Source organism: Pan paniscus, chromosome 7 (assembly GCF_029289425.2).
Source record: "Pan paniscus chromosome 7, NHGRI_mPanPan1-v2.0_pri, whole genome shotgun sequence".
NCBI lineage: Eukaryota > Metazoa > Chordata > Mammalia > Primates > Hominidae > Pan > Pan paniscus.
The window spans coordinates 34,200,715-34,214,625 of record NC_073256.2 but is presented as its reverse complement, the minus strand read 5'-3'; the positions used below and the strand labels follow the sequence as shown (position 1 = coordinate 34,214,625).

General features: G+C 33.6%; 1 protein-coding gene across 2 annotated transcripts in view; it reads right to left on the bottom strand.

Annotated features, from left to right (window-relative positions):
- The window catches only part of TUSC3 (tumor suppressor candidate 3), a 219,867-nt gene that overhangs the window by 15,621 nt on the left and 190,335 nt on the right, over window positions 1-13,911 (bottom strand). For both annotated transcript variants that reach the window (XM_034965678.3, XM_034965679.3), the window contains exons 8-9: window positions 6,066-6,140; window positions 1,201-1,291 (exon numbers count right to left, since the gene is read on the bottom strand). In XM_034965678.3, coding sequence (XP_034821569.1) covers window positions 1,201-1,291; window positions 6,066-6,140 — 166 coding nt within the window. The remainder of the gene's footprint in view (window positions 1-1,200; window positions 1,292-6,065; window positions 6,141-13,911) is intronic.

Sequence of the window (13,911 nt, the reverse complement as noted above, 5' to 3'; positions counted from 1 at the left end):
AAGTCAAGAGTAAAATGAAAAACCTGAAGACTCTGCTTGCCTCTCTGATAACCCTTGCTGCCCTCAGAACAGATATTTTAAAAAATTTACACTGCAGGCAGGGTGTCAGGAAATCTGATACCCACATTTCTTCCATTCCCTTGGTATACTTATTTTTAATGGGTGTGGGAAGAAGAGAATTGGAAATGTACCTCTGGCCATATATGAAAATAGAGGGGGTGGGGCTGAAGAGTCTTCTTCTTGTATTATAACCCCATAGTCAGATATCCCTTTTATGGGATTAGTTTTTTTCCCTGATAAAGCTATATATTGTAGCTATGATCTGTGTGGAAACGTTCTAAAAATATCCACTGTTCACAGGTGGAAGAAATGTAGGCTTTGAGGAGCTTTTATTTTCTATCAACATATCACTGGTTATCACTGGTTCTACTACCTAACCAGAGTCTTCAAAATCTCTGAAAAAGGAAATACTGAGCTTTCACTCATTAGAGAGATGAGCTAAGCTAAAAGGACTCCTTAGAGAAAGAAAAAATGTAAAAGTAATTTAAGAAAACTTGAAGGAGGAAAAAGCTCAAGAATGAATAACTGAACAACTGTAATCGGGCACATCTTCTGTAGTGTGCTTTACTGAAAGTATAGTTTGGTAATAATAATGCGGTCTTTGAATTTTCAATATCTTTCCATCTCCAATTACGACAATTTGTTGGTGAAAATCTTATGAGATACTCGTTATGATGATTTATAATGACCAGAAATTATTTTATTACTTAACTTTTCCCTTTCATGTTGGCTCTTATTTTGAAAAGTTAAAATTTTGTAGAATTCAAAAGATAATACAAAGTTTATTAGACAATGAACAGTGAATTATATGAGAAAACAATCTTGCAAATGAACTCGAAATCATGACAAACTAAGGGAAGATAAAATTTTCAAGTCCTCAAAATGAGCTTAAACCTCATTTGTTATATAAAAATATGTATGTCTAGAAAGAAACTATATGCTGTCAGGGAACAAGAACCATGCCTTATATCTCCTTTGTGTACTTCACTATGCTGAACACATGGCAGGTGCTCAAAAACTTGCTTAACTGAATTTAAAAAACCACACAGCAACTTTATATTCATCCTTAATTATATATTAACCACTGAAACTCTCTATTAGTTAAAAATAAAAACATTCATGTTAGTATAAAGATATTACCTATAAGGATAGCCGTGGTACTTGGAACGAAATATCGAAAGTAGAAAACTGAAGAAGAAGACCACCAGGCCCAATCCCACTAGGCAAATTACTAGAAACAGACAGAAAATACCATTAGTGTCTAAAAATATGCAAATGAAACCTCAATTGTTGATATTTTTAAATGCATTCAATTACAGTATACTTACGTTTAATAGTTCATGGTACATACAGGTACAACAAACCAGATTATCCACAATACAATGTGTTCATTATTTTCCACATTCTTCTCAATGAAAATGTACTATTTGGGGTATGAAAACAACAAAATTGACTGATCTAAGTCTTCTGGAGGTTTTCTTCTTTTATAGAGTTCTTACAAGTACTAACATACCCCAGAGTGATCAAAACAAAACATGTTATAAACCACAAACAAGATTATTGCCTCTTGCATTATGAAGCACTGGCTATATTAGCAGGAACATTTGCATTGTTAGAATGCTTAATATAATTTTGATCTTTTCCGATGCTATGCAATAATTTTAGGTTTTTGGTTAGTATTGCCTCAGTAAGAGCATGTTATAGAAAGCAAGGAATAAAAGCTTGGAGAGAGAAAATATGGTCCAAGTGAGAACCAGAGGGGAGAAAACTCCCTCCATGGCAGGTAATAGTGTCAAATTGTTGTTACTGTTTGTCTTACAAAGAAACTGAGGGCATATGTTTTAGTCGAATGTGCTGCGGTCTAGGTTTTCAATATTCCTCTGTCCCAGGAAAGCTGAAAATACGAGCAGTACTTTATTTTCTCATTTCCTTTTTAGTATGATTGAGAAGATTTTACTCTAAAGCAGATGCATAATAAAATATGTTTCTTTTGCATATGTATTTTGGATCTTTAAACAACATTCACTGCAATTAGTACAATCTAAACATGCTTACAAAATTTAAATACTTAATCTGAGCCAATTAAAGTACGTTTAGAATAAAAGACAAAGATATTTAAATAAAATTTATTTAAATATATTCTATAAATAAGTAGAAATTAGTGTTAATCTCTTAAGAAATATCTAAACATCTTTTAAGAACACATAATTTGCACAATACACCTTTTATTCACTTCAGAGAATTCTATATTCACTTCAGAGAATTCTAAACAATTTGAAAAATATTTGAAGTTATTTGTAAAATACAGTAAAATACAGAAAGATTAAAAAAGATTAAAGCAGAAGAAAATAAGGAAAATCAAACAGATCTATGTGATTCTATAATAAGGAATATGATTTTTAAAATTTTTTCCAATAGATAAACGAAACCAAGTTTAACTGCAATTCTGGCAATCATGGAGTACATAAGGTACCGCTTTGTCATAATATGGTCTGCAAATGTGTCAGTTTTTATGCAACTCTGCAGGAATATCTTCTAAGTTTTGAATATGAATTGTGAAACAACACAAACATTTAATAGCATCCAAGTGTAGCCTCTGACATTTCATTTCAGACAACACTCATGCAGCTGAACTTCAAATGAATATTGGGAGAAAATAAAGCAAAAAATGAGTTTGTGAGTATCATAAAATTAAAAAAATTTTTTGAAAATTATAGAATATCCCTGTATGACACATACCAGGACCCAGATACAGCGTAATAACAACTTTGTTTATAAAAACCTATAATTAATTACAAAATTATTTACTCTATACTTCCCAAATCTGACATTCTATCTAACACGTCTTTCTTTTCCTTCCATCTCCTTTTTTATTTTTCAGAAGAATAAAGCACTCTTTTCATTCCCTTTGCTCCTTTTTAGTAGCCCCATTGGGTTGTGCTCTATCAGAAATGAGGCTTGAAATATGTCATCAAGTAAGACAGAAGATAATTACTTGATCCTATGCAGTGGAACAAAATAATGCTACTCAAGTACTTGTATATGGGAAGGGAGAGGAACTCAGTGTAGGGAGGGGTTAATAATTATTAAAGGAACCACGGCAGCCACATGAGATACTACACCTGTGAAAATAAAATGCCATAATGAGGCGCAGATGCATTCTGACCTGGGAAATATTAATCATAGTAGTTGTGCAACATCAAAAATAAAAATCACATCAAAAAGGAATAATTTGAAAGTTTTAAAATATGTTTTCCAGCTCACTTTCATACACACACATGCACATACACAACATGAATAAACAATTTGGGGGTGGGTGGGAGCTGGAGTTAGAGAAACATCTACCAAGAGAGGAGTTGGAAATGGTGATTTAATAAATTGAGTATCATATTGCTACAATAAATATTTTAAGATTTAAAAATTTACTACATATTTCTTATTTACCTTAAGACAGGATATACAATAAACACATAATTAACAGTATCTCCTCCACACAGACCAATGGAACAGAATAGAAATCGCAGAAATAAAGCTGCACACTCCCAACCATCTGATCTTCAACAAAGTTGACAAAAACAAGCAATGGGGAAAGGACTGTCTATCCAATAAATGTTGCTGGGATAACTGGCTAGCCATATGCACAAGAATGAAACTTGGCCCCTACCCTTCACCATATAGATGAAAAGTAAATGTAAGACCTAAAACTTTAAAAATCCTAGAAGAAAACCTAGGAAATGCCTGTCTCAACACTGGCCTTGGCAAAGAATTTTTTTTACTAAGTCTCCAAAGGCAATTGCAAATAAAAACTGGCAAGTGGGACTGATTAATGAGCCTCTGCACAGCAAAACAACAAGACAGAGTAAACAGACAACCTACAGAATGGGAGAAAATTTTTGCTAGCTGTGCATCTGACAAACATCTAGTATCCAGAATCTATACGGAACTTAAATCCACAAGCAAAAAACAACCCCATTAAAAAGTAGAAAAAGGATATGAACAGGTATTTCTTAAAAGACATACAAGTGGCCAGTAAACATATGAAAAAATGTTCATTATCATTACTCAGCAGAGAAATGCAAATCAAAACCACAATGAGATACCATCTCACTCCAGTCAGAACGGCTATGATTAGAGTCAAAAAGCACATACTGGTGAGGTGGTGGGGAAAAGGGAATGCTTATGCACTGTTGTCGGGAATGTAAATTAGAGCAGCTACTGTGGAAAACAGTTTCGAGATTTCTCAAAAAACTTAACACAGTGCTACCTTTGGCCCAGCAACCCCCTTACTGGGTATACACCCAAAGAAAAATAAATCACTCCACCAAAAAGACCCATGCACTCTTATGTTTACTACAGCCCTATGCACAACAGCAAAAAAACGAAATCAACCCAGGTTGATTCCATGGTACATATATACCACATCAATGATGGACTAGATAAAGAAAATGTGGTATGTATGCACCATGGAATACTATGCAGCCAAAAAGAACAAAATCATCTCCTTTACATCAATAGGAATTCAGCTGGAGGCCATTATCCTAAGTGAATTAACACAGAAACAGAAAACCAAATACCTCATGTTCTCACTTGTAAGTGGGAGCTAAACATTGTGTACATATGAACATAAAGATGAGAACAGACACGACTAGAGTGGGGATGGAGTGAGGAGCGTGTAGGTTGAAAAAATCACCTCTTTGGTACTAAGCTCATTATTGGGTGATGAGATCCTTACCTAAACCTCAGTATCATCCAAAATACCCATGGAACAAACTTATACATACACCCCCAAATCTAAAATAAATTATTAAAAAAATAGTATGTCCTCATAGGCATAATTTGTCAATCCTAAGGACATGATGTTTATTCAAAAGATAAATAAATAAAATTCAACATGATAAAGTAATCTGCTCCTTTCTTTTGTAGTTTCTTTAATACAATAGATGATACCATAGGAAAAGAGGGCAGTCTAAACTGTGTATTACATCAAAAACATTTCTACCCCTGAGACTTTTAAGTATTTAGAAAGCACTATGATTTGTTTACACACATGTCAGCCTAGCTAAAAACCCATGAAGTCTGGATTTTTATTTTAAATATCTTAATAAATACTCTTTTTCAGATACCTATACTGCTCATACATAAATTTTGGGTTTTAAAGAGAGTTCAGAAATGCAAAGAAAGAAAAAAATAACAGGTTTGTGGACATATCAAATCATATAGGGACTTAATATTAACTATAAAAAGGTCTGTGGCAGGAAACAATCGACTGTCCTTTGCTCCTCAGAGCACATTTTCCCTGTGTGTGCTTCTCTTTTTGCTAGAAAACTCTTTTTACTTTTCAAAAACCTCATATATGTTTTTCTACAACTCTGAGAGAAATGGTCCCATCAAAGAAAAACCACAGAATTAACTTGCTTAAAAACATAATGCCGGAAAACTTGAGGGAGTTGTAAATCTTGGTATATCAATGGAAAAGGCAAAGACCCTGGAAAAGATAGTATCAACAGATGCCTTTTAAAAAACGTTAAAGGAAGCTTTGGAACGAATAGAAAGGTAATAGATTATCTCACTGTACAATACCTATGCAGAAGCTTCATCTAAGTCACGCTTTGAGTGCACCCCTGATTCTTGTAGCAGAGGGAATATGTTACATGCCAATAAAATCTCTGAAGACTCTGCCCTCAAAATTTTCCATCTCTCTGTGCCGGGTGGAATTACAACCAAGACTATGGCTTCAGCAGGGATGGATTAGAGCACCCTGACAAGGGTGAAGGACAGCTCCACTTTATAAGCAAATCCACAGAAAACGACCCAGTCCCCTTTGGAAGAAATATATTTTCAAGTATATGAACACATCCCAGCAATAGAAAAAAGTTAAAATCTTCTTCAAACCAGAACATTTCTTTAGAAGTTTGTTTACAAAGGGCTTTTATGTATTTCCCATTTGACTTAAATGAATCTTAAGACTAAAACGAAATTACAAAAATGGCAACACAGAGACTTACTCCGTCTTTTTCCAACATCGCCTTTCGAAGTTGCTGCTTCATTTAGAAGAACCATCCCCATGGTGATAGCGGCATCTGCAGTAGTTGTCAAGGAAGCCGTAGACATAGATGTGAATAAAATCTATTAATTTTTCTGGCTCTGAACACAATGCTCCAGAATGGTTAAATTACAAATGCACACAGAGGTAAATACAATGAATTACCTTTATATAACATAAAATTACCATTCTTTGTGAGCAAATATGCCTTAATTTTAAAAATTTATAACCTGAAACTTCAATTTGTGATATATTGAGAGGCTAATTCCAAAGGTTCTTAAATTCCACGATTTTCATAGCACATATAAACTATATGGACTCTCAAAACCAGTTACCACATTTCACATTATACGTAAAGATATGCACTGCTTATAGACATGACACATGTCATTGACACATTTCATTTTCATAACGTATGTGTACACAGTTTTTTCTTCTAAATGCATTTTTTCATAGATTTTGTTTAGTTGAAATCTTTATGAAGGTCAGGTATCATGTCACTTGAAAATCTGGGGTTATACAATTAACAATCTTACAAAAGCAAACAAGCATATTATAATAAAAAAATTTAATGAATCTAGCAGGACCCTGAGCTAAGTCAGCTAACTGATACCTTAAGAATGAGATCACAAAATTACTTGTTTTTAACACCTGCTTGCAACAGGATGGATATATTCATGCTATGTTGAATAATGCCAGAATTAAGAAAATGATGGGAAATTTTCATCTTCATAAAAACATTCTTTGCCATGTCATTACAACATTTTTCACATTGTCGACTCTTAAGATTTTAGAACTCATCAATTCTGAAAATGTATTTATGTATTTTGCCCAAGTGATTAATGGACTAAAAATTGAAGAGAAAAGTGAAACAATTCTAGCCCAGAACCTCCTCAATTTGCTTAATTTTATTATGATTCCCTTGTATTTGTTTCTACTGCTATTTGTGTATAAACAAACAGCATCAATGAATCTCCTGTGCAGGATGTCTCTATCAACAAAAGCTCAAAGGATAGTATTGGGCAATATACCAGCAAGTGGAGGAGGTCAGAGAAAATTCTGCAGAGAACGTTTCCTGAGTCTTGTTTTTATAACCATATTATTGAAATTCTAATTATTAATAAATTATAATGTTCATATTTGAGTCTGTCTTCATGACCATATTATCCAACTTCTGGATAATGATAAATGCCTGACTTCTCTAGTAAGGCATTTATGCTTCCATGACCTCTCTATACAAACGGTTTTTCAAACTATTGTATTTGTTTTAGCATTGGAACCCTTTCTAGAAAAAAGGAAAATAAAGAAAAACCTATGTTTGGGAGCCTAACATATACAAGAGAAAAGCCCCTGCCACCCCTGCACAACATCAACCCTCCCACCATGCACATACCATAGACTAGCACTAAACTTTTAGAGATCCATGCTACACAGCTTGAAAAACACTGAAATTTTTATGAAATTCCTGCCTTTCAATCGTGTAGGCAGTAGCCTGAAAAGAATATTGTAAGAGAATGACTGTTTTGTATTACCAGTATGGTAGTCTGTAGACTTTAAATTAAATCCATTATTCTTACAGTGTTTTGGACCATCTACTTGTATACATTACCCCGAATCCACAGACATGGGACATTGTTAATAACATGATAAAAATTAAAAACTTGTTTCACTATAACTGTTCATATGTAGGAGATTTCTACTGCTTAAAACTCAGTTTTCTAGAGCAGATAGATGTGACTGATATGGATCCTTAACAAGGAGTTACTAAGTTTCCCCTTTAATGATTTTTTCTGCAATATCTTTTATATGCATGTATAAATTTTTATCTACACATTTAAATACACATATTTAATCTAATAATTCAAATAGAATTGCAGATTATTTTACTATGACTTTTTAATTTTTTTTTTTTAATTTTTAGAGACACAATTTCACTTTGTAGCCCAGTCTGCAGTGCAGTGGCACGATCTTGCTTCACTGCAACCTCTGCCTCCCAGGTTCAAGCGGTTCTCATGCCTCAGTGTCTCGAGTGGCTGGGAGATCACAGGAGTGCACCGCCATGCCCGGATAAATTTAGTATTTTAGTAGAGATGGGGTTTCGCCATGTTGGCCAGGTTGGTCTTGAACTCCTGGCCTCAAGTGGTCTGCCTGCCTCGGTCTCCCACAGTGCTGGGATTACAGTTGTGAGCCACCGCGCCCAGCTACTAAGACATTTTTAAATATTCAAAACATAAATGGCATTTAAGATGAATTTATGTAGACATTAAAAGTAAAACATACACTCGTTTTATGATTCATCTGCTAAGCAGCTTCTTCCATTCGATTAATGAATCATGGGGGAAATGGCAGTATTTCTATTACCGGGGAAAATAAAGCCTACAAAATAAAATGTATGACAGTTTTAATGGGAGTAAAGCAATATATTAGTATGTTCTTAGGGTCAAATTTTATACACATATAAATGCACATGTACACAAAGATATGTTATCGGTTTATACACACACAAAGCCATGAACTCAGGGAAAAGTATATTTTACAGGGCATTAATTATGGTCACCCAAGTATAACATATCCCTATAAATGTATCTTCATATCATTTTTACTACTCTCCCTCTGTATTGTTACAATGTTGAAAACTATGAGTAACATGTTTCTCATTTGAATTGCTTAAATTCAAACAATGCGGTAACAGAAAATTACGTACATTTTCGTAAGAGTATACCATATTTTATTGCTTTATCTTACTGATGGCATTTGTTTCCAAATGCTTGCTACTACAAACATTCCTGCAAAGAACATATTTTCACAGGTCTCCTGGTGTACATATGCAATATTTTCTCCATGGCCTATAACCATAAATGGAATTTTTGAGAGGTTTGGTAAGTGTATTTTCAAATTCGCTACGTACAATCATACTGCTCTCTAAAATGAGCAATGTTAGTTCAAGTTTTCTTACATTTCACTAAGACAATACTACCCAATTATTGATTTTATCAAACTGATAAGGAAAGAGTTGTATGAATAGCTCACCACTTGGTTCTGAGCATCTTTTGATATGTTCATTCCTCTTTTTTGGGTTTAATCTTTGGCACACTGCTTGTTTTTTTTTTTTTTTTTTCTCCCATTTTTCCAAAAGCACAGTTGCTTTTTCTTAACTTGGAGGACAACACTTTTTTTTTCTAGATACGAATTGACTCAAGTATTGCATTCAGATTCTCCTTTATATTTGTATTTTAAATTATTCTGTCATGTAGAAAGCTTTAATTTTAAGGTGGCCAAATTTATGCATCTTTTCCTTTATGAGTTTTGGTGGTTGTTTCCTGCTTTAGAAATTAAATCCTCCTTCTAGGTTTCTAGCCTTTTCTCCTAATACCTTCAAAGCAAGTCAGGTAATAAGGAGATCTTTGAACTTGTTATTCCCACTGCCTGAGGTACTTTTCCCTGGGATGGCCATGTAATTTACTCCCTCACTTCCACTGGGTCTCTGTTCAAATTCAATCTTGTCAGAGAAGCCTCCTCTCACCTTTATTCTGATTTTTTTAATTATAACATTGTTTTTTAAAGAAATTTCAGATTGTATACGTTTTACAATGTACTTATTGTCTTTGTTCTAGCACTACAATTTTAGCTCCAAAAGGGCAGGAACTTTGTTTTATTCACTATCTTACCCAGTACCAATAACTCTCTGATGTAGACATTACCATCTGTTTACAAATAAGGAAACTGAAGCCCAGAGAAGTTTAAACAACTTGCTCAAAGTCACAAAACTAAAGAGTGAAAGATGCAAAGCAAAAAAGCACAAAGGTAATGAAGTAAGATGCTATCAGGATTAGATGAAAATGATAACAAGCATTGGGCAAAGAACATAATTGCTAGCCCAGTTTCAGCATGAAATATCTTTAGGCTAAGCATAAAAATCTTTTTCATAAAGCACAGAGCATTCAAATACATTTTACTACTCCATAAACATATTCCAGATTTTACAAATAAGTCTGCAATAACTCACAAAATTGCCATTTCAAAGATGTCTATGATTTTACCTTTATATCACTTATGTTTCACACTGCTTTAAATCATTTTTATAATTTACTATTTTTGTTGGGAGCAAATGCAGTAACAATATAGCATTTTTCAAATTATATGAGTTAAAAAAATATGCAGACTCCCTATGAACAGGGCAGAAAGGAAACAGAAACCCCAAGTCTAACATGAAAATTTTAAGATTTCAGCATGTCAAAAACCTCAGCAAATCATCAATTATCATTAATTATATGTGCCAGAAGTATGCTCATGAACTACACTCCTATAAAGCTATTCCCAAATAAATAAGGCAAAATATAAAATACTGAAAAAACTTAATATACATACAAAAATCTATTTTAGAATAATTTATATAGTGAAAAATTAAAATGCAAATGTCCAACTATAACATATGGGATATTTTTGTGATAGGTTAACTAGCCATATAAAATGAAATTGACAAAAATTCTTAATAACAAAGCAAGAGGCCAGGTGCAGTGGCTCACGCCTGTAATCCCAGCATTTTGGGAAGCCGAGGCAGGCGGATCACAAGGTCAGGAGTTCAAGACCAGCCTGGCCAATATGGTGAAACCCCGTCTCTACTAAGAATACAAAAATTAGCCAGGGATGGTGGCACGTGCCTGTAGTGCCAGCTGCTCAGGAGGCTGAGGCAGAGGAGTTGCTTGAACCTGGGAGGCAGAGGTTGCAGTGAGCCGAGATTGCACCACTGCACTCCAGCCTGGGCAACAGAGTGAGACTCCCTCTCAAAAAAAAAAAAAAAGAAAGAAAGAAAGAAAAAAAAAAGCAAGATATATTAATAGTAATTTTGTCACCATACCAAGTGAAAAAAGATGTATATGTTTGTATAATATGTATAAAAGTATATATCAAACCTGACTCCTTTAAAACAAATGCAAAGAAATGATTGCAGGGAATGAAAGATAAAAACAGTAACTGTTCATGGGTGAGTTAATAAAAGTGTGGATTTTTGTTTTCTTTATTGACCACACCCTATAGAGCAGAAGTTGCCATACTTTTTCAGGAAAGAGTCACAAATATTTTCCAGCTATGCAAGTCATACGGAGTCTGTTGCTATTACTCAACTCGTTGTAGTGCAAAAGTAGTCACAGGCAATACATAAACGAATGGGTGTTTCTGTGTTCCAATAAAACTTTATTTACAAAAATAGCAGGCAGGTTGGATTGGGCCTGAACTGGTCCTAGTTTGCCAAACCCTGCTGTAAAGATTTTAAGGTGATGTCAAAAAAACTGTATACCATTATGTCTCACTAGAATTTAGCTTTATTCTTACTTGACAATTTTTAAAAATGCAAGAATTTAGTAAAAATTTGTGCACACAATCTTAAAGTGGGAATTTTAAAGCAAAGGGATTACTAGACATAGGTTATATACAACCTCAAGATAAAATGTTTTGTTAGAAATCAGCAGGGTCAGTAAGTAAGTATGATCTCTTTCTCAGAATGTTGCTTGCAAAAGTGAGTTTTCTAAGCTTTAACAAGAAAAGAGCAGTGAGCCGTTTAAAAACCTGATGGGTGTAATTAAGACATATGAATTATACTAAAATGGCTTTAAGCTCGCTAACCCTCCCTCTCTATTATTTAAAGATACATTTTTTAACTCACTCAAGGCCTTTAAGAGTTGAGAATCGTTTAGCTTAAATTTCATTGTAGTAACTGAAACATTTTTGGCTGAAAGAGACTGAATAATACTTATCATTTAGGGAAAATTACATTTGTAACATAAAAATCTTAATTTTTATATAGAGGAAGAAGCTAGATGATCATCTCTCAGTGTTCTTACGTGGCATTTCTTTCACTGAGTGGAAGGCTGAATGATTAATGAAAGACCCTCCAAATCTGAAAAGATTCTACTTCTGACCAAAAAGAATGTTATGTTCTTTTTTGGTCATTAAATTGATGGGTGTAGCCATCTAGCTTTGCCTTATTGGAATATCCCAACATTAAAAGAAAATAACAGATGGACCTCTACCTTTTATCCTATACACACATACTTTGGCCTAGTTTTTGTATTACTTTGCACATTTTTATTGATTACTATCATGGCAATATATATTTAAACTACTGTGCACACTCCAGTTTCTTTGCTGATCCTGTTGATCATTTTCCTACTGCTTAGTCAAAATACTGACATGATCCCGCATAAAAAAGCTGCTATTTGTGTAAATTACATACAATATCCAGAGGCACTAAGCATTCTACGGAACTTAGTAACGAATATATTTACAAAACATTATAATCCCTTCTCAATTGCATATGGTAAGTTTACTGTTGCTCCTAGGAACGGAATCAAGATGTTTTCAATTTAAAGATAAATGTAAATAGACATTGAAAAAAATGTTAGCACATTATAGAAGACTTAAAGAATTCTAAATCTAAAATTTTCAACTGCATGTATTATTAATTTTTTTCTACAGTATGTTTCTCCTTGGATATAACACATTAAAATAAATGTTTGCTCTCTATAATAGACTAGAAACAGATGCGAATAAAATCATATTCTTTCATAATAAATGGAAAAAATGTTTTGCTCACAGAAAATGCAATGTGATCTTTATAAGAATAAAAATTTTAAATTGCTAGTATAACTTTTACTTTTATATAAATAATTTTACTTCCAACTAATATTTATTTCATGTCATTTTCTTGAGATCCTCTAACTTAGGTCAGAGATTATATAGTTGACATTAAAGCTTATCCTAGAACTCACGTGTTCTATATCCACTCATACAGAGAGACCATATCTTGGTGAATTCAGTGGGAACATTACTGTCTACGGAAACTAATTTGATCTGGTTGAAATTTTAAATAAAATTTTAAATGACATAGTTCTGCCCCTCCTGGACTGACTACTGACTGATAGAAAAAAAGGCAGATTAGTTAGGACAATAAAATCATACATATCTACAAACATTTCTCTAAATGTGAAATGAAGGTGCCTTTTTATTTTAGAAAACCACTACTTGTAATTACATGTTTGTTTTATTGTGCCATATTTATAAGTGTGTTTAGTAAGAAAAGCAGATTTCAGATTATCTCATTAAAATCATACATGAGGTTTTGAATTTCAAGAACATTCTATAATCAAAAACATATCCTACCTTAATTTTATTATTTGATACCACAGTTCAAATTCTCTACTCTGGGAAATTATATAAAGAGTTTTAAACACAATTTCATATATTTCATATACATACTAATTCTTCCAATTATGGTTTCAAAAACTGCATATTTTCACTTCATGATATTCCACTTAAGATCCATGTGCCTCAAGCCTGAGTCTACTGAATTTTGGACATTTGCAAACTTTTTAAGAACATAATTGTAAATGAAGAATTATTTGCACTGTCATTTGTTGTGTGTCTTCCTCTTCCTTTAGACTGTAAATGCCACACCATCAGACATCTTGTCAGGTTTTGTGACTCTTGTATCTCAGCACATAGCACATACACCTGCGTGTATGTGTGTATTTATATTTACATATCCCCACACACATTTGTTTTTATACTGCAAGAGGATATTGTGTTCTGTACAAAAATATGATAGAATAACTAAAGAAATATCGCCGGGCATGGTGGCTCATGCCTGTAATCCCAGCACTTTGGGAGGCTGAGGTGGGCGGATCACGAGGTCAGGAGATCGAGACCATCCTGGCTAACACAGTGAAACCCTGTCTCTACTAAAAATACAAAAAAAAAACAAACAAACAAACAAACAAAAAAAACATTAGCCGGGTGTGGCAGCATGCACC